Consider the following 22,180-nt stretch of genomic DNA (forward strand, 5'->3'; position numbering starts at 1 on the left):
GTGTGGGCAATCCCTGCTGAAGCAGGATCTGGCAGCCTGTGTCTTTGTTGTCACGACAACATGCACATTATTTAATTTCTTCCTAATGACATCTTAATTTCTTTTCTAATGATACACAAACAGCTGGAAGACAGCGTGTCTTTGCCTGCCTGGAACGCTGGTGTTTGGTGGGTAATTACACCCTCCTCCTGCCTCTGGCCCCTGACTGCTGGGCGGTGTGGCTTCTCTCGCAGCCCGAGAGGCCCAGCGTGCACTGCATCCTCGTTTGGCACCTGGACAGGGAGCCATGCTGTGCTGGGTGCACAGCCAGTGCTGGTTCCCGACAGGAGTCCGGTCTTCTCTGGTTGCTCAGATGACAGATTGCTCACTGAAACCTGCTTCTCTTGCACGGCAGGTTCTAGTTATAGGATGACTTATTTCTTGTCCTCACCGTGAAACTCTAAACCCCATGAAGAAGGAGGTTTTGTCTTTTTTGCTCAGTAATCTTACCAGTGCCCAGCAGTCAGTTGCTGCTTACTTCATAGTTGCTGAAAGAAGAAGGGATGGGGCAGAGGAAACCTTGCCAGGGCCTCTAGAGAATGAGTGTCTGAAAGATGATGGGGTGAGGCTTCAAGACCTGCTGCCAGGCTCTGTCTGGCTGTCCTGGGCTCTGAGACTGTTCAGTAGGACACCTTCTTCCTTCTTCATTGCCCGTTCCCTTTGTTGATCTCCCAGTCACACTATTCATTATGGAGGAGAGGGATCAGGACACCCTCCCCCACCAGAAGAATAGTCCCTTTAAGAAGGACCTTCTTTATCTCAACAGGACTCAGTAGCATCCTGGGTCTGCTGACGGCCCTTTATTGACAGATTGCTAGGTTTCCTGTTTTGAACTAGAACGTTGATGTTGTCTTGTGGTTTTTGGCTGGCCCCGTGCTAAGAGAAAATTGACTCTCAGGGGAAGTAATACAGTTATAGATATCACCGCTGTGCTTTTGGGACTGGAGAGCGGAGCATGAGAAAGGGGAAACTTTATAGTTTTTAGAAAACTATAAAGAATCCTAGAGATGGAAGTCTGTATTATTGTTGTGCCTTCGCAGCTGACCTGTGAGGTGGGCAGGGCTGGTATTAGGATCGTGGTTTCTCGATTAGGGAACAGAATCTCACATATGAATCAGCTTTCCCAAAGGCCCCTCTCTTATTTAGGAGCTGAGTTTTTTGTTCCAGTTCTGCCATAAAACGAAGAAGTCACATTCTTTCCTAGAGGAGGTGCCTGTTTTGAAATAGGAAGAAAGAGACAAAAAACAAAAAAGAAAAAAAACAAAAGAAATAAATGAGATAGGGAGAGAGGAATCCTACTTTCCAGCTCTAGTGGTTGAAATCTCAGGGCTTTTGACGGAGGACACCAAACCCTACTGATCGGGCCCACTGGCAAGCCGAGGGAACAATCAACATTTCTCCAGGTACCTCCCTGTCTGGAAGAGCAGGTCTGTGTTTTGACATATGCTTGTGAGCACCTGTTGGCTGAGCACACAGCCTCAGCTCCTGCAACTCCGTGTTCAGATGAACCGGAGAACCCTGGTTTCCCACCCACAGTCTTGGCCAGTCACTTCATCTTAGCTGCCATGCTGTGACCTGGAGGCTGCTCTGGCGAATTTAAGTAAGTCATCAAGGGGAAATACCGGCCTGTCTGCTGCCTCCAGGGGCCCCCCTGTCCACAGATGCAAGGCCAGGGAAGCATGTCTGTCATCTCTCAGGCCTGTATGAGTTCAAGCATTTGCAGTGGCCTCCGGCTGCCAGCACTGCCTGTCTGCAGTGGTTTGTGGTGTCTCTTGGCCTTGAACTTGTTTGCTCCATCCTGCCTGCTCTGTTGGACATGGAGAGTGTTGCAAGTTTATGACGGTATTGGCCATCCCCAGTGCCAAGCAAGCTTTATTACCTCTGTTGTCTGCTCCTGACACATCCAGGACTTCGTACAAGCCAAGTGTAAGGTAATAACAGCAGTGATAAAGGACACTGACTCTGAGGGATTTTGCTGTGTCATAAGCACCACACTGATTTCCTTAGTGGGCTTGTATAACCTCAGTTTGGAGAATGAAATGGCAACCCACTCCAGAATTCTTGCCTGGGAAATCCTTTGGACAGAGGAGCCTGGTGGGCTTCAGTCCATGGGGGTCACATCAGAGTTGTCATGATTTAACAGTTTCCCCCAAGTCCATGTGTATTATTAATAGTCCCATTTTACAGATGGGAACCTGGAAATGAAGTTCAGTAACTTCTCTCCATCACACATTTAGTTAGTGGTGAGAATTTGAGCCGTGGCCTAGTTGACTTCAGAGCTTGAACGTCCAGGAAACCCCCCGGCTCTGTTCCAGCTCTCCCCTGTTGTTGGCTTAGCAGTGCCCCGGTGCCCGACAGTGATTTAGGAGTCGTGGGTTTTAGTGGATTCTTGTTTAGGATGAGAATTTTGTTCACGTGCAGTGTTGTCGATTTGGAATATTTAGTTATAAACAGGCGCATTTTTTTTTTTTTTTTTCCGGTCTTCATACCTGGTTGTTCTTACACAGTGTCCTGGAATTTACTCTTCGTAGAGAGTGTTCTTTCCTTTAAACAACTCTGTCAGCAGGGCTACTAGTGTATTCAGTTGATGCTGCCGTGGGTTAAACTGTTTTGGAGTTCTTGGACTGTTCCTTCAGAGCCTGCAGTAAACACATCGTTTTCAATATCATCATGAGGGTAACCATTTACCATACGGGGTGGATCTGATTTTGACATTGTCGAGTGTGTGGATGGTTAAGCCAGACAATAGCAGTGTTGACTCCTCAGAGGTTCTGGAGGATTCTCCAAAGAGGGAGTCTAAGTGTCCTGGACATGCCCAGTGAGGGCCTCACGGGGCTAAACGAAAGGGACGTCTTTGGAGACGGAGGCGGTCAGCTACCCAGTCTTCACACGGCCCCCCTGGCCCACACGAGACTGTGGTGTCCTAGGGCGGGGATCTCTGGCTGTGTTCTGATGGAACTCTGCCACAACTTCCTTATGTTCTCCCAGGTTCTCTGTGACCAGGGCTCCCGTTTTCTGTGCTGTGGCTTTGTGTGTTTGTTTAAATATATATATATTTATTTATTTCTTCATTCCTTCCTTTGGCTGCCCCAGGTCTTCGTTGCGGCTCTCGGAGTCTTTAGTTGCAGGTGTGGAATCTAGTTCTCTGACCAGGGATCGAACCTGGGCCCCGTGCATTAGGAGTGCAGAGTCTTAGCCACTGGCCCACCAGGGAAGTCCCTGTGCCCTGGCTTTGGACCTGCCCACACGTGCCTGCCCTGCCTACTCCTTTAGGATCAGTGACTTGGTCGCATGGTTTGGGGTTTGTCACTGGCCGTGCCTTTCAGATTACAGTTTCATTCATGCCTGTGGGGGCCAGTCTCTAGAAATAGTGCAGCTCTCTTTGGGTTCTGTACTTTCAGTTTTCTTCTTTGGGTGGAAACACTTACCCTGCATGTGAAAATGTCACTGATGCTATTTCACAGACAGAGGCCATGTGAAAATACTCCTGTTGATGAGTATTTGTTAAATATTCTATTATTGTTCAATTTCTTGGAATGTCGAATGACATGGTGTCCTTTGAATACAAAGAACATGTTCCAGAACCCCAGATGGGGTTGTGTTTTTATTGGCAGCTCAGCATTCCCTCCTGCAGCCCACGGCAGGTGCATTTGAGATAAAGGGACAGGCATCTGCCCACGGAACAGATGAGAGGGAGCTGATTCCTGGCATTTCTGCTCCCATCAGCAGGTTATTCACTGTGATGATCCAGCCTGTTGGTTGATGGAGTCAGTTGCAGACCCCTTTGAATGTTTCATCAAACAGATCTCCCCCTGGTTGTGTGTATTTTATCCACTTGGTAATGCCTTGTGCTCTTGGATCCTTAGCATCAAAACAACACTGTTGCTGTTATCATGCGGAATTTTACTTTTTACATGTAGTTTAGTTTATACCAGTTAAACACCGAGGAGACGCTGATACATTTGCAGCTTACGAGTATGTCTTCACTTGTCTCATTACCAATTGTCATGAATGAACCCTGTTTCCCAACCTGCAGGCCAGGATTGCATAGACTAAACTTTGGCTGGAAACAGATTACTTAGATTTGATTCTGGTGGGGTCCTCTGTCCCTGAGAGGGCACAACTGAAGAATCTTTATCAGCTGAGTTTTACCCAAGCGTTTACATTTATTTTCCCCAATTAAAAATTTATTTATTTCTTTTTGGCTGTGCTGGGTCTTTGTTGGCCTTCCCAGGTGAAGCTAGTGGGAAAGACACACGGCTGCCAGTGCAAGAGATATAAGAGACACGGGTTCAATCCTTGAGTTGGGAGGATCCTTTGGAGGAGGAAATGGCAATCTACTCCAGTGTTCTTCTCTGGAGAATCCCATGGACAGAGGAGCCTGGCAGGCTGTAGTCCGTGGTGTCACAAAGAGTCAGACACGACGGAAGCTACTTAGCACACATGGGTCTTTGTTGTTTCCTGGACTTTTCTCTAGTTGTGGCGAGCGGGAGCCATTCTCTAGTTGTGGCGAGCGGGCTTCTCATCGAGGTGGCTTCTCTTGTTGAGGGGCGCGGGCTCTAGGCACGTGGGCTGAAGTAGTTGTGGCACATGGGCTTAGTTGCTCCGCAGCATGTGGGATCTTCCTGGATCAGGGATCGAGCCCTGGTGGATTCTTAACTACTGAGCCACCAGGAAAGCCCCTATTATAGTTTTGATTATGAGTAGTCACAGGCAAAAAGAAAAACACACATTTCATGATTTTCACATTGCTTGATCATTGTATCACGTTTTCAGCTGTTGGGAAATGGTTTCCTCTGTTATGGCTCCTCTGTCTCCTTCCCAGAAGGATGCTGGGGATAGAAAACACCTCCGTCGCTGTGCATCCACAAAAGTTCTCTCTTGAGAGTGCAGTGAAGGATCGTATGGACTCTAGCTGGCATTCTTTTTGGGAAGCTGAACCACAGAAAAGATTGGAAATAGTGGACTAGATCAACATTAGCTGGTCCTTATGTGGGCCCATTGCCCATGGATTTATTGCCTAATGGGTATCTGGTCGGTTCCTTACTGAGCTCAGCGGCTATGCTCTGATAGCACAAAGGGATTAAGGAAGCAGACTTGGATTTTTGTCTGGGGCCTGCAGGTACTTGGGTATATGTTCGTTCTAGTTAAGGGCTTTTGGGTCACAAGGCACAGAAAACCACTCAAGCTAAAAGTGCTATGGAAAGAATGAAGGGAGATGGGAAGGAACCCAAGAGAGGAGGCACAGGTGTGTTGATGGGGACTGGGGCCGGGCCTGGCTGAGCCCCACAACCCCCGCACCCCGGGTACCCGTGTCATCCTTTCTTCTCTTCCTAAGTCGGCTTCATCCTCCTGATGCTGCAGACTGATCTTACCTGCCTGCCTCTGACTGGCACAGGTTTTTGCCTTGCATCCCCTGAGACACCCCCGGGCGACGACCCTCCTCCCCGCTGCAGCTCCCGGCCTACCTTGTGGTGTCTCATCATCCTCCATCTAGATTCCAGGTGGGCTTGGTTTCAGGACCATCCGATCCAGCTGGGCCCCGCTCACACTCGCCACTGCACCTTTCTCTTCCTGAGCTGCTTATCGTGGGGTCCATGAGTCTGTAAAAGGGCGAGTCCCTGGGTCTCAGGCCTGCGTTTGGCGCCCCCTGGTGTCTGCTAACCCGGCCGCTGCCGCCTGTCTCCTCTCCAGGAAGCAATGCCTGTGCATCCCGGCCTTGCAGCCTGCTGTGCCTGCCCAAGGCGGACGGCAGCAGGAGCTGCAGGTGTCCAGACGGTGTGTCCAGCAGTGTCCTCCCGTCCGGGGACCTGATGTGCGAGTGCCCTCCTGGCTACCAGCAGAAGAACCACACGTGTGTCAAAGAAGGTGTGTCTCCTTCTTCCTTTTCTGCCCAGCCTCCCCCTTTGATGTGTCCTTGATGCACTCGCGTTTGGGGTTTTTGACAACGCCCAAGGTAGACAATAAACCCTCTAGACACGGGCATCCTAGTTCACCTTCCAAGGCCCGTGGTCCCTCAGTCCTCATCCAGAAGAGGCCCACACTGTTCTTTTAAAGATGAGTTGCTTTTGGGTTAAGTGTCGGGGGATGCAGACCTTCCTGTGAGTGCACCTTTCTTTTCTTTTTCTGCCTCTTCCTCTCCTCATCCACCCCACACCAATCATCCCCAGCTCCTCCTGCTTCTCTAAGTGTGCAGGGTACAGTTGGCCCACCCTGACTTCAGCAAAGGACTCCTGCAGAGCTCACCTCATCTCATCCAGCAGTCCCCCTGCCCCCGCCCAGCCTAGAAACATCAGAACTTTCTGACCACAGCCAGAGGTCTGCAGCAGCCTCACCCCACTCCCCCTTGGAATCTGAACACACAAATTCTAACATGTCACCTTGAAAACCTGTTACGTCTTTCTTTCCTGTCTAGTTTTTCCTTTTACCACTTCCCCAGTCCCCAGCCTCACATTTCTTTCGGGGAGGTGAGCCCCTGGAGGGCCCTTGCCACAAAGTATCCTGTTGATGAACATGGCCTGGATTCCTACCTTTCCTTATTCTCAAGCTTATATTTGCTTTGTAATCATAACTTCCCCTCTCACAGCATCCTTTGAGTCCAGGGAAGCAAAAACTGCAAAGTGGCCTTCTGGGCCCTCTTAAAAAATACAGATGGAAAAAAGATGAGCCTTTTTGTCTAAGACACAGGGGCACTCTTTCAGGCTCTGGTCATCATCTTAAAGTTGTTTGGAAAGAAATGGGGTTAACACTGAATTCCAGGAGGAGGAGAAAAGGGCCTTTCTGTATCCCTGTCAGAAAGCCTTTACTTAATCCAGACAGGAGGCTAGTCATCACGTGTTCTTAACCCAGTTGACTAAACGGTGCACTTTTTTTTTTTGTCTGTTTGAGGAATTATGACTGCTCACTTTGAAGGAGTCATGGGGTAGGAAAAAATCCTCAAAAATATGTAAAGCAAATCTCCATAATCCTCCTGGTTGTTAAATCGAACACACATGAACATATATGACCATGTATAAACTATAAACTATAGGTATAGATATACTGAACATGTGTATGTAAACCTTATAGGTATAGATAAACTGAATAGGTATAGATACACTATTTAGGTATAGATAAACTATATAGATAAACTATATAGGCATAGTGATAGTGAAGTTGCTCAGTCGTGTCCGACTCTGCGAACCTGTGGACTGTAGCCTACCAGGCTCCTCTGGTAGTCTTCCCTGGTGGCTCAGACGGTAAAGTGTCTGTCTACAATGTGGGAGACCTGGGTTCGATCTCTGGGTCGGGAAGATTCCCTGGAGAAGGAAACGGCAACCCACTCCAGTACTCTTGCCTAGAAAGCCCCATGGACAGAGGAGTTTGGTGCAGGCTACTGTCCATGGGGTTACAAAGAGTCGGGCACGACTGAGCGACTTCACTGTATAGGTATAGATATACTGAATATGGATGTTTGGATAATGGCTACACAGGCTTCCCTTGTGGCTCAGCTGGTAAAGAATTTGCCTGGAATGCAGAAGACCTCTGTTCAATCCCTGGGTTGGGAAGATCCCCTAAGGGAAGGGCTACCCACTCCAGTATTCTGGCCTAGAGAATTCCATGGATGTCCATGGGGTCGCAAAGAGTCAGACATGACTGAGCAACTTTCACTTCACTTCTTTTCTGTGGCTACACAGTCCCTTAAGGAATTCCTTGTGGAGTTAGTTGTTGTTTTTTTTTTTTCTTTTCCCCTTATTGGCTACGGCATGTGGGATCATAGACTAGGGATTGAACCCACACCCCGTGCAAAGTATTAACCACTGGAAGTGCAAAGTGTTAGCCACTGAATGGCCAAGAAAGCCCCTGGAATTAATATTTTATATTGTTTATACGTCTCTACCCGCTAGATCCACCTGATATCATCACTCTCCTTTTTCATCATTGTAACCCCCTCTGCTGCTCCTAGAGGCCTCTCCTCCTTCAATTTTAATTAAAAGAGGAGAGAAGGAGGTCTCCTTGGATGCTGGTTTCCCTGCGGGCACCTGTGCAAAGCATCCCACTTCCCCTTTGCTGTCTGAGGCATGTTATTTGAGGAAGATGAAGGGAAACTCAGAACAGAAAGTCTTATGGTCCAGCAGGAAGAATGATACTGGTTTCGTTTTCTCCTCTGCCTCCCTCCATGGCCAGAGAACACCTGTCTCCGCAACCAGTATCGGTGCAGCAACGGGAAGTGTATCAACAGCATCTGGTGGTGTGATTTTGACAATGACTGTGGAGACATGAGCGACGAGAGAAACTGCCGTGAGTCCCCACTTGGCAGAGTTTTTGGGAGGATAGGCATTTCCTGGTACAATCAGCACCTCCTGGGCAGGGCCTGGAGTCTAGGGCCCCCGTGATCAGTGATGCCCATTTAAGTGGCTAGAGAAAACATGCTCCATACCCTATTACATATATGCACTTCCCAAGAATCCGCCTGCCAATGCAGGAGACACGGATTTAGTGCTTGAGTTGGGAAGATTCTCTGGAGGAGGAAATGGCAACCCACTCCAGTATTCTTGCTTGGGAAATCCCATGGACAGAGGAGCCTGGCGGGCTACAGTCCATGGGGTTGCAAAAGAGTCAGACACAAGTGAAGGAGTGAGCATGCACGTGAGCACATTATATATATATTATTATTTAAAAGCAAAGCCATGTAAGTAAGCTAGGTACTCATTAGAAGAGATTTACAAATAAGCATTGCATGGTTGAAACTGAGCTGGTTTGGGAGATAGGCAGTCTGGGCTCTGACTGTGGCCCTTTCCCAGAGATAGAGTTGGTGACCTGAAACAGGTGACCAAGTGATAGCCCTTGAATTTAAATTCAATGTTCAGCCTTTTCAGGGATGGGGAACAAGTTTTCCCTTGTTATCTCCAATTAGGGGAGGCCAGCTGCCTGCCAGGCTCAGGAGAGGTTGTTCAAACTGAGTAGTGATGCCAGGTTTGGCCTGTGATTTGGGAATGTTGGTTTGTGTGCATTTAAGTGTCGTCTTTGGAATATGTAATTTCTAAGGTCTAACTGTTAAAGTATGTGATTCTGTTTAGCAGCATTTAGGACAAACAAATAACTACTTATAGTGGGTACTCTGTTTACTGCAGGTTTGGCTGTCTTTCCTTCAGTTAATTTTTAGTGGCTTTGACATCATCTCCTAAGGAGGAGTCAGTCAGTAACGTGTTGACCTGTTCACTCAACAGGTGTATATTGAGGACCCTGGTGTTCCAGGCTCTGTGCTGGGTTTGGAGACAAACTGGTGATTAAAGTGGGCACAAGAGTTTATAGTCTGTAGAGGGTGGTCAGAGAAGTAACCAACCAAGCACATGTGAGCTGTGGGCCCTGTAATGGGGCAGTGCCACAAGCCTTAACGAGCCTTAAGAATGGCACCCAGGTCAGACCTTGGGAGGGTCTTAGGAAAAGCTGGCAGAGGGGAGCCAAGCAGAACTGCAGGGAGGAAAGTTCCAGGCAAGGTGTTCACATGGACGAAAGTCCTGAGGTTGTTGTGTGTGTGGTGTGGGCACAAAGGTGGCATGGGTCATGAAGAACTCAAGTGGGAGCAGTGGGGGCAAGTAGGAGGGTGAACGGGTGCATGAGACCTTTGAATTTTATGAAGAGCAGTTTGCAACCCTTGAAATGACAGGCTTAGACTTTGCCTTTGGAAAGATAAGATGTGGGCAGAATGAATGAGACGGGAGAAAGGCCAGAGCAGGGAAGCCAGACACCCATCTGAAGCCTTCTCTTTTAAATATTTTGCTTTTGGAAATCCATGAGCTCATTTACCATTTTGTGTTGTAAGCATAGATTAATGGCTGGGTCCTATCTTGTAGCCCTTGCCCCTGGTGGATGTTATTTCGCCAACTATCTGCAGAGCCTGGGCCAGTTCCCACGCAGCTCCTTCCAGAAAGCCACTTTAGAAGCAGTCAACTTGTTCAGCTCACCTGGGCCCTGCAATCCCTTGAATTGCCTTTTCTAGCAATAGGAGGTTATTACCAAACCTTCCTTAATCATTTTTCCTTGGCTTCCGAGGCTGCCTTTCATCCCCAGGGAGAGGAGTATTAGATAAAAATCTAATTAATTTAGAGAGCGGTAGCCTCTCTGTGTATTCTTTTCTGCAGAAGGGGCATTGATCAAACCTCCTCTACTGACCAGGGTCTCAGGAAGGTGTGATATTTGTGAGGAAATAGCCAAAGCTCCTTGAAAACATTAGTTAATATTAACATCGTTAGAGCAGATGCTGGAAAGGAGTTTGTTACAGAACAGGGTGGGCAAGGAGACGTGTCTTAGAATTAACACGTTGCAAGAAAATTGACCAGACATGATGAGACATAGTGGAAGCAGAGAGCTATAAATTGAATGGCCTCATGTCCATTGGCGAAGGGTTCCTCTTTGGGTCCCTGGGCTTTGGTTTCTACTAGATGTACATGGTGGGCTCTCATGTTGGTTCAGTGTTTTGCTAGGAAGTTTCCCTCAATCTCCTCCCCACCAGTGCCTGAGCTCACAGGTTTATCTGAAGAGTTTAAGCTTCTCCTAGGGCTGAATTTTGCAGCCAGCTCTGCCCTCCTCCTGGTTTGGTGCAAATGTTAGCTGTAATTGACCCTCTCAAGACCCTGAGACTTGCTTTCTGCTCTTGTGTTGTTCAGTCACTCAGTCATGTCGGACTCTTTGCAGCCCCATGGGCTGCAGCACCCCAGGCCTTCCTGTCCTTCACTATCTCCTGGAGTTTGCTCAAAGTCATGTCCATTGAGTCAGTGATACCATCCAACCATCTTGTCCTCTCTCGTCCCCTTCTCCATTTATCCTCAATTTTTCCCAGCATCAGGGTCTTTTCCAGTAAATCGGCTGTTGGCATCAGGCGGCCAAAGTATTGGAGCTTCAGCATCAGCATCAGTCCTTCCAATGAATATTCGGAGTTGATTCCCTTTAGGATGGACTAGTTTGATCTCCTTGCAGTCCAAGTGACTCTCAAGAGTCTTCCTAGCACCACAGTTTGAAAGCATCAGTCCTGCTCTGCTTTCTCATGATTCCATGTGCTCGGGTCCCGACTAGTCAGATGTGGAGGTGAGGGATGCAGGGGATGAAATGTGGAGCAGGAGAGAGGTGCTCATCTGAGCCTTCCTGAGGGTCTCTGTCATCAAGGAGGAGGGGAGAGGAGGAGGCAAGGGGCATGCTGGTCCAGGCAGGGCTACAGGAGGGGTCAGGCCATGGCTGGGCAGCGCTGTCTGGAAGTTAAGCGAGGCCCCCCACTCCCGTCAGCTGCCAGGGAAGAGAAGAGGCGTGGAGACAGAGGCAGGTGTGGGAGGGATTCTGTTGACAGATCCCCTTTCCTCTTCGGCAGGCTCCTGCCCTGGGTGGTTGTCAGGCACTGGGGGTTTTGACGTAAATCCCCTGCAGTCTTGTCATTTTTGCATTCATCCCCTGCCTCCCACCACGAGCTCAATTATGGAGAAGAAATGGAGCCTCAAATAAGAGCAGCCAGGGACGTCTGATTGTGGGGTTGCCACTCGCTTCTCACTTCCTGGCACCCGCACCCCCCCCACTTTCTTTGCAGGATTCTGTTCTATTCCTGGAGCAGCCTTCTTTCCTGAAGCCTTTTCTGCAGGGTTCTATGGCTTATGCCTAAACCTGGATCATTTCTATTGAGAAGAGGGAGCAATTATGTTCACATTCTGAGCAGAAGGGCCTGAGGATGGACGGGAAAAGAAGTTGCATTTGTTCAGAGCCCATAGTACTTCGTCCTAATGATGGGTGCTGGTCCCAGAGTTGTTTCCTCATTGACTTTCATAATGATGCCAGGAGGGTAGGTATTGTCTCCATTTCACAGTAGCGGGAACGGAGGCCCAGAGGGGTTGGGTAGAGTGAATTGTGGGTGGTAGAATCAATCCCTGTCTCTCATCATTGTGTTTGTCATCGCAAGCACCTGCTCACATTACCTTATCTTCCTTTTCCTGTGGAGGAAACTGAGGCTCAGGGAGGTTAAGATTAATTTCTGAAGGAAGAAATAGAACCAAGATTTAAAACCGGTCCTGCCTGACTGCAGGGCCCCTGTTCCTGCTGTAGGACTTTCTCTCCACCCTCTCTCTCTGTCATCTGTATGGTGAGGGGCCAGCTTTGTGGGCGAAGGTGGGCCTCCTAATGGTAGTTTTCCGGATAATGGTATATCTGCTAGTTATTTAGAAAGACACCATCACATCTGTGGGGGTGGTCCTAGGGGCTTATCTAGCGCATCACACCATCTCCTAGCTAGATGAGGGCTTCTCACGTTGCCCAGCCCCGTTGGCATCTGGAAGCCGTCCATGAAAGGACAGGCCTTTATGTCCCTTGGCTGTAAATTTCAGGCTATCACGCAGTTAAGTTTTTCTGTACATTGAGGTTTCAATTCTGTTGCTGAAATTGATATTACAATGAAAACCTGCTTCCTTCACTTTCCACTGGGATGTCTGGGGGAGCTGATTGGATCTACTGAGCCTGTTGTCTCTCTTTCGCATCTTAGCAACCACCGTCTGTGATCTGGACACCCAGTTCCGCTGCCATGAGTCTGGGACCTGTATCCCTCTCTCCTACAAGTGTGACCTTGAGGATGACTGCGGCGACAATAGCGATGAAAGTCACTGTGGTAAGAAAGGGGGCGTGACGCTCAGAAGGGGCCGCGCTCTCGCCCACGGGGAGGGTTGGAAAGGGAGGGTTTCTGAACACCATTGTGGGATTTGGGACGTCAGCTGCACGGCCAGCTCCATACACATGGTAGGAGTGATTCATTCATAAGGGGATAGAACGTCCTTCACTCTGCAGTGCTGCTGTGCACATGCGTGTAAGACTAGGGAAGATTCCTAAATGAATCCAGGCGTTTAGTAACGGCTGTACAGCCTTAGCCCACATTTCTGGGTGGCTGTGAGATGAGCCTCTTGTAGACCCAGAGCTTTACCTTTGTAAATCCTTTTTTTTAAAAACTCATGTAATTCAGGAAACCCTGTTAGAAGTCAGCAGATGGCACAAACATTATTTGAGCACCTGTTTTCTGGATGGAAATTTTTATTTAGGAAAATAGTGTGTTGGAACTGAAGCAGTGGTGGGATTCTCTACTTCAGTCCTTTGATTTCCAGGTGAAACAGCGGAGGTCCACAGAGGTCAGGGGGCTTGTTCAGGGGGATACTGTTAGTTTGTGTCAGAAAAGGGAATTGGAATTCTTGTTTTATAATCCTCTCCTATCCGTTGCAGGAGGCCTGTCTTAGTTGACGGGCTCTGGTGCCAAGCCCGTAGCTGCTGATTACTGTGGGAGGGAAGAGTGCCCCAGCCTGGAGGGGAGTCAGCCTGGGCCCAGATGCTGACCCCACCACTGTGAAGGGTCAGCGAGGCCCCGTGGGGGACCTGTCTGACCACAGGGGCAGGTCCGGTCCAGCTTGGCCTGTGCTTCCAGATGGGGCCCGAGTCACTACGGGCAGGGGTTTGACTCACTGGGACTGAGATAAGGGGAACCCTCAGAGCAGTTTTTTTCGGGGGGTAGTTACATTGTTTTCCTTCATTTTTGTAAAACACAAAGTTCCAGGAAACAGTCCTTGGGGTTCACACTCTTCCCTTCATCCTTCCCTTGTCCCGTCTGCACTCAGAGGGCCCAGCTGTGTGGCCGGCGTTGCTCTCTCAAGGAGGAATCACCACGTGCTCACCCATTTATCAGGGTCCTCTCAGCCCATCACTGGACACACATTTGACCATTAAACAGTGTCTGTCCCTCAGAGTCTCTGCTTGTGGCCTGTTCATGCTGGTGCATCCTGAATCCACCTTGGGGTCTCAGGTAGTCCCCTCCTCAGATCTAGGTCCTCTCTGAGAGTCTCCAGACTGTGTCCTCGTGAATACCTGCTTCCCCAGTTCATCATCAGCCTCTCTCACTGAGGCCGCCATGCTGGGACCCCAGTCGTCTTGGCTCCTCCTGTTTTCCTGGACTCTTTACAGTTCCATGGGAACGTCCTGTGTGGCTGCTGTCCCCAGGGTCTAAGTACGATTCTGCCAGTAGAGCTGCGTTTCCTGTCTTGGTCAGGCTACCTGGGTTCATTTGCCTGCAACCCCCACCCTCCCTGAGACAGCCCAGCGGCCAGCATCCCTGGAGCTCTGTCCGTGGAAAGTCCCCAGCCTCTCCGTTCAGAGAGCTCAGCACTGATCTTGCTGAGCACCTCACACTGATCTGCACTTTCAAGGTTCTCATCACTCCTTTTCTGAAACCACAGGCTCTGTCTCTAGAAGTCTTCTGAAATTGTGGCTTTCTGGGCAACCAGAGCATTGCTTCCCCAACCTTCTGCCCATCAAGGGAAGCATAGAAAATATTTGTAAAGTGTACCAAGATAAATGGACAATACCTTTGTGGCCTAGGGGCCTTGAGTGTGAGGTGTCAGGATCTTAGCACACCTATGCCCCACTCACAGTGCAGTTGTCCGTGGGTATCCACAGGGCGTCAGTGCCAGGACCCACTGTAGGTTCTGAAATCCATGGATGCGCAAGGCCCTCCACGTCCACGGACTCTGCATCCCCAGATTCACCAGCCGTGGGTCATAAACGTAGTATCCAACGCTGTTGTTTGTTGTGTAGTCACTAGATCGAGTCTGACTCTTTGTGGCCCCATGGACTGTCCCTGCCAGGCTTCTCTGTCCATGGGATTTTCCCGGCAAGAATACTGGAGTGGGTTGCCATTTCCGACTCCAGGGCATCTTCCCAATCCAGGGGCCGAACGTGAGTCTCCTGTTGGGCAGGTGGATTCTTTATCACTCAGCTACCTTGGAAATATACAGTGCATGGTTGGTTTAATCCATGGATGCAAAAACCTACAGGTCCAGACGGCCAACTATACCTGGGCACCATTCCTCATGATTTTCCATCCCCAGTTTAAGTCTTCCTCTGTGCATTCTGGATCATCAGTGATGATGGGGATATTGGCTGCATCTCTAACTACCAGGAACCCTGACATCAGAGAAAGAATTCTGAGCAAGCTTTTGCGCTCACATGCTTGTGTGTGGTCTCACCTGCAGAAATGCACCAGTGTCGGGGCGACGAATACAGCTGCAGCTCTGGCATGTGCATCCGCCCCTCCTGGGTGTGCGATGGGGACAACGACTGCAGGGACTGGTCTGATGAAGCCAACTGCACCGGTCAGTATCTCCTGGACTCCCTGAGCTGCACGTAACCCGTTCATCTAGTGGGTAGCCTTACCGCCCTTGCAGAATCAAGGCTCTAAGAAATGGACCTTAGAAACTAAGAGCTGGCCTGTGATCCCCTTGTGCCAAAATGTTACCAGCTCTTTGCTTCCTTCATTGAGATAGTCTTGCTATGAAGAATATTAACTGAGCAATGTCACGAGTGATACAGTTGTTTTACATTTTGGCTCAAGTTTATTTTCCTAGGAAGAGTAGCAAAGAGTTTACAGGCTGGCCCTTGGTCTGGGGACCATACACTGAGGAGCAGTGCGCTAGCTCATGTTTTGGAATGGAGCATCAAGATGTTCCCTAAACATTGAAAACTTAAGTTGTGCTTGCACCTGTTTGGGTTAAGATTTCATTAAACATAAAGTTGGAAACAGCAGGAGATGATGAGAAGAAGGCTGAGTGGTCTAAGATTCTAATTCTTCTGCTGGTTAACTCATGTTCATGCCACTATTTTTTGTGAATGAGTGAATGAATGAACAAACAAGGGCATGTACGTTTTGATGGAGTCGGGGAGAGCAAGGAGTTGGGGCAGTTGCAGAGGTGGAAAAACAAATCCTACTAGCTGATGAGTAAATTTTCTCTGCCCCCTCCTTTAGAAATTGTTGCTCGATTCTACCTTAAATCCCTCCAGTGACGGGGATAACGATGTTTCCTTTCGCCCTTTTGTGGCAAGTGAGGGCGGAGCTGGTATTTCAGGCTTCCTTTTGCCATCTATTGTTAATGGATCTTCATGCTTCTGAATTAAATCACTTTTCATTCTTTTTTTTTTTTTTTTAAGATTTTTTGTTGTTGTTGTGGACCTTTTTTTAAAGTCTTTATTAAATCTGCTACAACACTGTTTCTGTCCCATGTTTTGGTTTTTTGGCCACATGGGATCCTAGCTCCCTGACCAGGGATCAAACCTGCACCCACTATATTGGAAGGCAAAGTCCTAATCTCTGGCCCACCAGGGAAGTCCCTCATTCCCATATCTTAATTGTCCTGACCCCAGCAGTATCCTGCCAGTTCCTACACTGTCCAGCAGCCGGGATCTCAGAGCATGCTTCCTAATTTCTAAAAGCAAAAAAGGAAAAAGTAGATCTGCTATTATATCCCACCCTTGTGGTCTGCTTTGGTTTAGATTTGGTTTCTGAAGGACAGAAATGATCTTTTACTCCTTTTCTCCCAAGGCCCAGTTGGGAGAACCTTTGTTGATTGGGTAATTTGATACAACTGTAATACTCTGTTTTATTTTAGAGGTGCCCTTATGTGGCTTTAAGGAATAAATGGACCTACTCAAAGGCCAAATATATCACACTGTGATCTGTGATGTTGCCAGATTCCTGCCCACCTTGTAAACTCCCCATCCCTGTGTCCTCTCTGGCAGTCTTGTTGTGTGCCCCTCTGCTTCTGGAAAGACTGCAGGTATTGCTTTCTTTGAAAGCCTGGCTCGCAGAAGGAGGGATAAACAAGGTCTCGGAAGGAACCACCATCAGCCCAGTAAGCATACAAGGGCTGTTTGGAAGCTTTTGGTTTGGGTGGATCATTGATTGATAAATTAGAGGGGTGCCTCTGAGCATTTCCATTTGTAAGTTTCATGATGACTGGACACATTATTAGCTCAACCACATTAGTCAAACTTGTGTTTCAGCTGCATGAGCTGGTCTTCCACAGTGAATTAACAACTTCATTTCTGTGGGTAGGCTTGTCACTGACCCTGGTTTTACCTCTGGTTTCCTCTGGCAGGACTGCGTGGGGAAATGTCGAGTGCCTACACGGCCACTGCAGCCTTGTTCCAATGGCTGTGCTTCCAAACCTTTTAAAGGCGATTGTCCATCTTCATCCGTAGATTAGTTGGAGGTAGTTATGTGCGCTCACTGTGTGGTAGCTTCGTTTCCTGGCCTCGTAAGTTAAGTCACGTGTAGAGCCGAAGAAATGGGTCAGGGCCTGCTGACTTCTGGTGGGCTTCAGCTCTCATGCATGGTCTGTACTGGGCCTTTTCGTGGCTCTTCCCCTCCCTTGTTTTGCTTTCCATGGAATTGAGCCTTTTATTCCGCACCCCCAACCCCCCGCCTCACATTGATTTGGAACTTAAACATTTCATTTCTGTTCTTTTAACTGTTGCCCTAGACATCCTATGCATATTCCTAATATCTTTCCCCTCTCCTGGACCTGCCTTGATTCCAGTCTCTGCCCATAATGTCAATATTGACAAACTCAGTATATATTTAGTATTTTAAAACACGAGGACTTCCCTGGCGGTCGGTCCAATGGTTGAGACTCCACCTTTCCAACGCAGGGAGCTCGGACTCAACCCCTAGTCGGGGAACTAGGAACCCATATGCTGCATGGTAGGGCCCCCATCGCCCCCCAAAATAAAACCGTGAAATACTTCATAGTTTAATTTTACATTTTAAAAAATCCTAAAGTCAGTCATCGTTATTATCTGTTAGTAACCAGACTTGTTTGTAGGTACCTACCTACCTGTCACTTCACCTTCCTGTGTTCACTGCTTCCTGCCTGTGTTCAGCCTTCAGCATTCGTAGCAGAGTCTATGAGTCGTAAACTTAAAAGTTTTTGCTTATATAACCATGTCTTCCTTTCGTTCTCAACACTGAAATTGATGCATCTGGTTTTCTGGATTTGTAGTAATTTTCCCTAAGTATTTTGGTGGAATTATTCCATTTCTTTCTGGCCTCTTTTGTGTTGATTTCAATTCTCCTGTCAGATTATCTTTTCCAATAATAACTGACCTTCTTTTCTCTCTAGTTGCCTTTAGGTTTTTTTATATTTTGTTTGTTACTCAGTTTCACCTACCTAGGCGTGAAATTATATCCTGTTTGTTGTCCTTCTAAAATCTGAGGATTTACATTTTTCATCAGTTCTCGGAAGCTGCAGCCACTATCTTTTCTGCTGTGTCTATTTGCTACTTTGTCTTCTCTTGTCTTTAGCAGCAGCTCTCAGCCATTCGCTGGACTTTCTCATTCAGATATTTATGCCTTTGGTCTTTAGATTTGCTGTCTCCTTATGACTCTGAGTTACTTCCTCAGATTTCTCTTCCAGTTCAACAGTCCTCTTTTTAGCTGAATCTAATCTCCTATTTCACACATCCACTGAGCTGTTTTTATTTCCATGACTGTATTTTTTATATCTAGAATTTCTATTTGGTTCGTTTTTCAGATTTGCCTTTTATTTTTGGCTGTCCTTTATGCTCTGTGTTATTTTCTACATTATTAATCATGCAAGTTGTGTTGATACTTGCATTTTTTTTCCTCCTTCATTTTCTAAGAGTCCAGTGCTTTATAATAAGGCAGTGCTTTTCTTGTCACAGTAATTACCTCATCTCTTCTGCTCCACTTTTATTTGGCTAATGTTTTTGATCAGGTATCACAGAGGGTCTTGCTGAGTCAGGAGAGATGTGTTCATGTCAAAGAGTAAGCCATAGGATAGTGGCCTTTATTAGAAACTCTGATATTCTAATTTCATGATCATTTGCCTCAGTAGCCTTTCTATTCTTAGAGTCATGATGGACCCTGCTATGCAAAGGATTCTTTTTTATCTGCCTCAAATTCTTTAGTCTATTTTAAAGTCCATCTCTTTCATCCTTTCAGTTAAATATTATCAATTGAACATATATCATTCATCAGACGCTCAATGTCAGAGAGCTAGTAAGTTACTCAGAAGACAGAAAAAGAGACTGTGTTAAGCATTGCAGCCCTTCCTGGCCATTTGAATGAAATTGTGCAAATTAATTAGTCTTTCTCAGCTCAGCATCAGTGATAGAATCTGGAGATGTCAAACATGCCCTTCAGCGTTGTCCACTTGGAAACTCCATTAGCACTCTGAAATTGTTTTCAATTGTAATCCATAGGCTGAATAATAGTATTTCAGCGTGGCAGTGGTTTAGGTGACAGTATCTTTTATGATAGCGAGCAGGGCTTTGGTGAGGAATTTTTCAAAGGGCTATCAGATTTGTAAAACCAATAAATCAGAAGTATTCCAGGCAATGGCTGTTACCGGGGCAAAGCTCATCTAACATGCAGGGACACATTTATTTTTCTTATCAGAGATAAGTATATTTTAAAAAGATATTTAATGGATCCTGACTGCCAATATTGTAAATACTGAAACTTCCTGTAGATTTATTTGCATGTGACTGGACATAGCAGTGGTCTTTGAGAAGGCAACAGACGATGGACCACCTTTTGTTGTAAAGTGGTTTGAAAAATCAGGGGCTTTGTGTTTCAGACTATTGCCCAAAATAGCCTCAAATGCAGTAGCAATTCTAGACGGCATTGGAAGCCCATTTTCCCAACCCTTGAGTCACGTATTACCCACCATCTCAGCTGAATAGGTAACTATGGTTTGCACTCAGCAACCCACTTTTGTTTGTTTTGCCTGCTCCTATCACAAGGACACCCTGTCCACACCGTTCAACCAAGAGAGCCCGTCTGTCTTGGTTATGTTATTTCATGCTGGTTGCAAACAAGGCCAGCCCTGGCTTGCATTCAGCAGTGAACAGACACAAACTGCTCTCTGCATCAGAGGAGGGAAGGGAAATCTGATGGAGAAGGCGGCCAGTAGTGTTGCTTGGGTTGCAGGCAGATATTATGCATCTGAAATAGTCTCTGAAGTTTTGACATTTTCTAAATGACTTCCAGGTGGCCTCAGCCCCTGTATGCAAATGAGCCTGTTCGATTATAACAGTGACTATTTCCCTGGCGTTTTAATTTTTTTTTCTTTTAATGATTGTGGAGGATGCCATGTGTTATTAGCGGGTAGATGTCACTCTTGGCTATCCAGAAAGTTCAGGAATTCTAGATTTCTGGGCCTGCTTTCTTTGTGATTTTAGATGCATCTTTTATGCTCTTTGGAGGTTTTCCACTTAGGAAACTGGGCAGTTCATTTAGAATTATAAAATCAGGCCCTTTCACAACCTACAGGGCTCTTTAGATATCAGTGCAGGTGATGACATCAAGGTCCCTACAGTGTCTGGAGCAGGCCTAGGACCCAGTGCCCTGAGCACCCATGGCCTGTTCTTGTCCCAGCAGAATCTGGAGGAGTGAGAAGATTAAGTAGCCAGGTGGACTGGAGAAAGCCTAGGCTTTGGACTTGGACAGCCCTGGTGCTATGACTTCATTATCTTTGTTGCTCTCGGTGACCTTCTGAGAGTCCTAAACCTCGTTCTCATCTATAAATGGGGAATAGTCCTGACCTCATAGGTTGCTGTGAAACTGACTGAGTTTTTAACGTGTACATCTGTGCTTGTGTAACACTGGTGAACCCCGAGGCTCGAGCTGATGCCCCTTCAGGAGACTGCATTCTGCCTTTAGGGTAGTCCCCTGTCATACCTGTTAGAACACGCCTGCTTTGTAGTCAGCTGCTGAGGGTGATGGGGCTGCGGAGGTGAAGGAGGCCTTGACCATTTTTCTCTCCTGTTTCGTTGGCAGCCATCTATCACACCTGTGAGGCCTCCAACTTCCAGTGCCGAAACGGGCACTGCATCCCCCAGCGCTGGGCGTGTGATGGTGACATGGATTGCCAAGACGGCTCTGACGAGGATCCGCTCAACTGTGGTAAGTGTAGGTGCTTTGGCCCCAACCCACACGTCTCCCATGTCTGCTGTTCAGGAAGAGGGGCAACGGATGGGCCAGGAGATGGACCAGAGTCCCCACTGTGCCTGGTGCGCACTAGTGAGCTCGCCCTTGCTGTGTGGCACTGCTGTTCGACGTGTAGGTCTGGGCTATGTGATTTTAATTATTTATTATTATTTATTTATTAATTTTTGGCTGTACTGGGTCTTTGATTGCTTTGCACAGGCTTTCTCTGGTTGTGGCGAGCAGGGGCTGCTCTTTATTGAGGTGCATGGGCGTCTCGTTGCAAGGGCTTCTTTTGTTTTCTGGAGCACAGGCTTTAGGCGTGTGGGTTTCCGTAGCTGCTGCCCGTGGACTCGAGTAGTTGTGGTGCACACAGGCTTAGTCGCTCCGAGGAATCCTCCCAGACCAGGGATCAGACCCGCGTCCCCGGCATTGGCAGGGGGATTCTTTATCACTGAGCCACCAGCAAGTCCTGTAATTTTAATTCTTGTGCAGGCAGGTTGCCTCCATACAAACAAGAAAAGAAATGAGAAACCCACTAACCCACCCAGAACACTAAACAGGGTCACATTACCAGTGTTCTGCCAGAAGTTAGCCAACAGTTTCTGTATAAATGGCATACTTTATGGCTGAGCGGTTGCTGTGATGGTCCCTTGGGAAAATGGGTACCACTCATAAGCCAGACGGAGAGGGCAATGGCACCCCACTCCAGTACTCTTGCCTGGAAAATCCCATGGACAGAGGAGCCTGGTGGGCTGCAGTCCATGGGGTCGCTAAGAGTCAGGCACGACTGAGCGACTTCACTTTCACTTTTCACTTGCATGCATTGGAGAAGGAAATGGCAACCCACTCCAGTGTTCTTGCCTGGAGAATCCCAGGGATGGCGGAGCCTGGTGGGCTGCCGTCTATGGGATTGCCCAGAGTTGGACATGACTGAAGCGACTTAGCAGCAGCAGCAGCAGCAGCAGCATAAGCCAGAACTTTTTCAGTGTAGTTGATTTAAAGAAGGACTCTGAGATGGTTAGTAGAAATTAAACATAAAATAGCTGCCGCACAAACATAATATATAAAATGCTTTTTCACACCAAATTAAATACATATTTTATATTGGAGTATAGCTGATTTACGGAGAAGGCAATGGCACCCCACTCCAGTACTCTTGCCTGGAAAATCCCATGGGCGGAGGAGCCTGGTAGGCTGCAGTCCATGGGGTCGCTAAGAGTCAGGCACGACTGAACGACTTCACTTTCACGCATTGGAGAAGGAAATGGCAACCCACTCCAGTGTTCTTGCCTGGAGAATTCCCAGGGACGGGGGAGCCTGGTAGGCCGCAGTCCATGGAGTCTCACAGAGTCGGACACGACTGAA

The 22,180-nt window shown here is 47.8% G+C and overlaps 1 protein-coding gene across 9 annotated transcripts in view; it reads left to right on the plus strand.

The window, feature by feature from the left end:
- Positions 1 to 22,180, plus strand: part of SORL1 (sortilin related receptor 1) — a 168,506-nt gene that overhangs the window by 101,893 nt on the left and 44,433 nt on the right. For all 9 annotated transcript variants that reach the window (XM_055548411.1, XM_055548416.1, XM_055548419.1 and 6 more), the window contains exons 22-26: positions 5,734 to 5,907; positions 8,206 to 8,319; positions 12,539 to 12,661; positions 15,063 to 15,182; positions 20,666 to 20,791. In XM_055548411.1, coding sequence (XP_055404386.1) covers positions 5,734 to 5,907; positions 8,206 to 8,319; positions 12,539 to 12,661; positions 15,063 to 15,182; positions 20,666 to 20,791 — 657 coding nt within the window. The remainder of the gene's footprint in view (positions 1 to 5,733; positions 5,908 to 8,205; positions 8,320 to 12,538; positions 12,662 to 15,062; positions 15,183 to 20,665; positions 20,792 to 22,180) is intronic.

The sequence above is a fragment of the Bubalus kerabau genome, chromosome 15 (genome assembly GCF_029407905.1).
Source record: "Bubalus kerabau isolate K-KA32 ecotype Philippines breed swamp buffalo chromosome 15, PCC_UOA_SB_1v2, whole genome shotgun sequence".
NCBI lineage: Eukaryota > Metazoa > Chordata > Mammalia > Artiodactyla > Bovidae > Bubalus > Bubalus kerabau.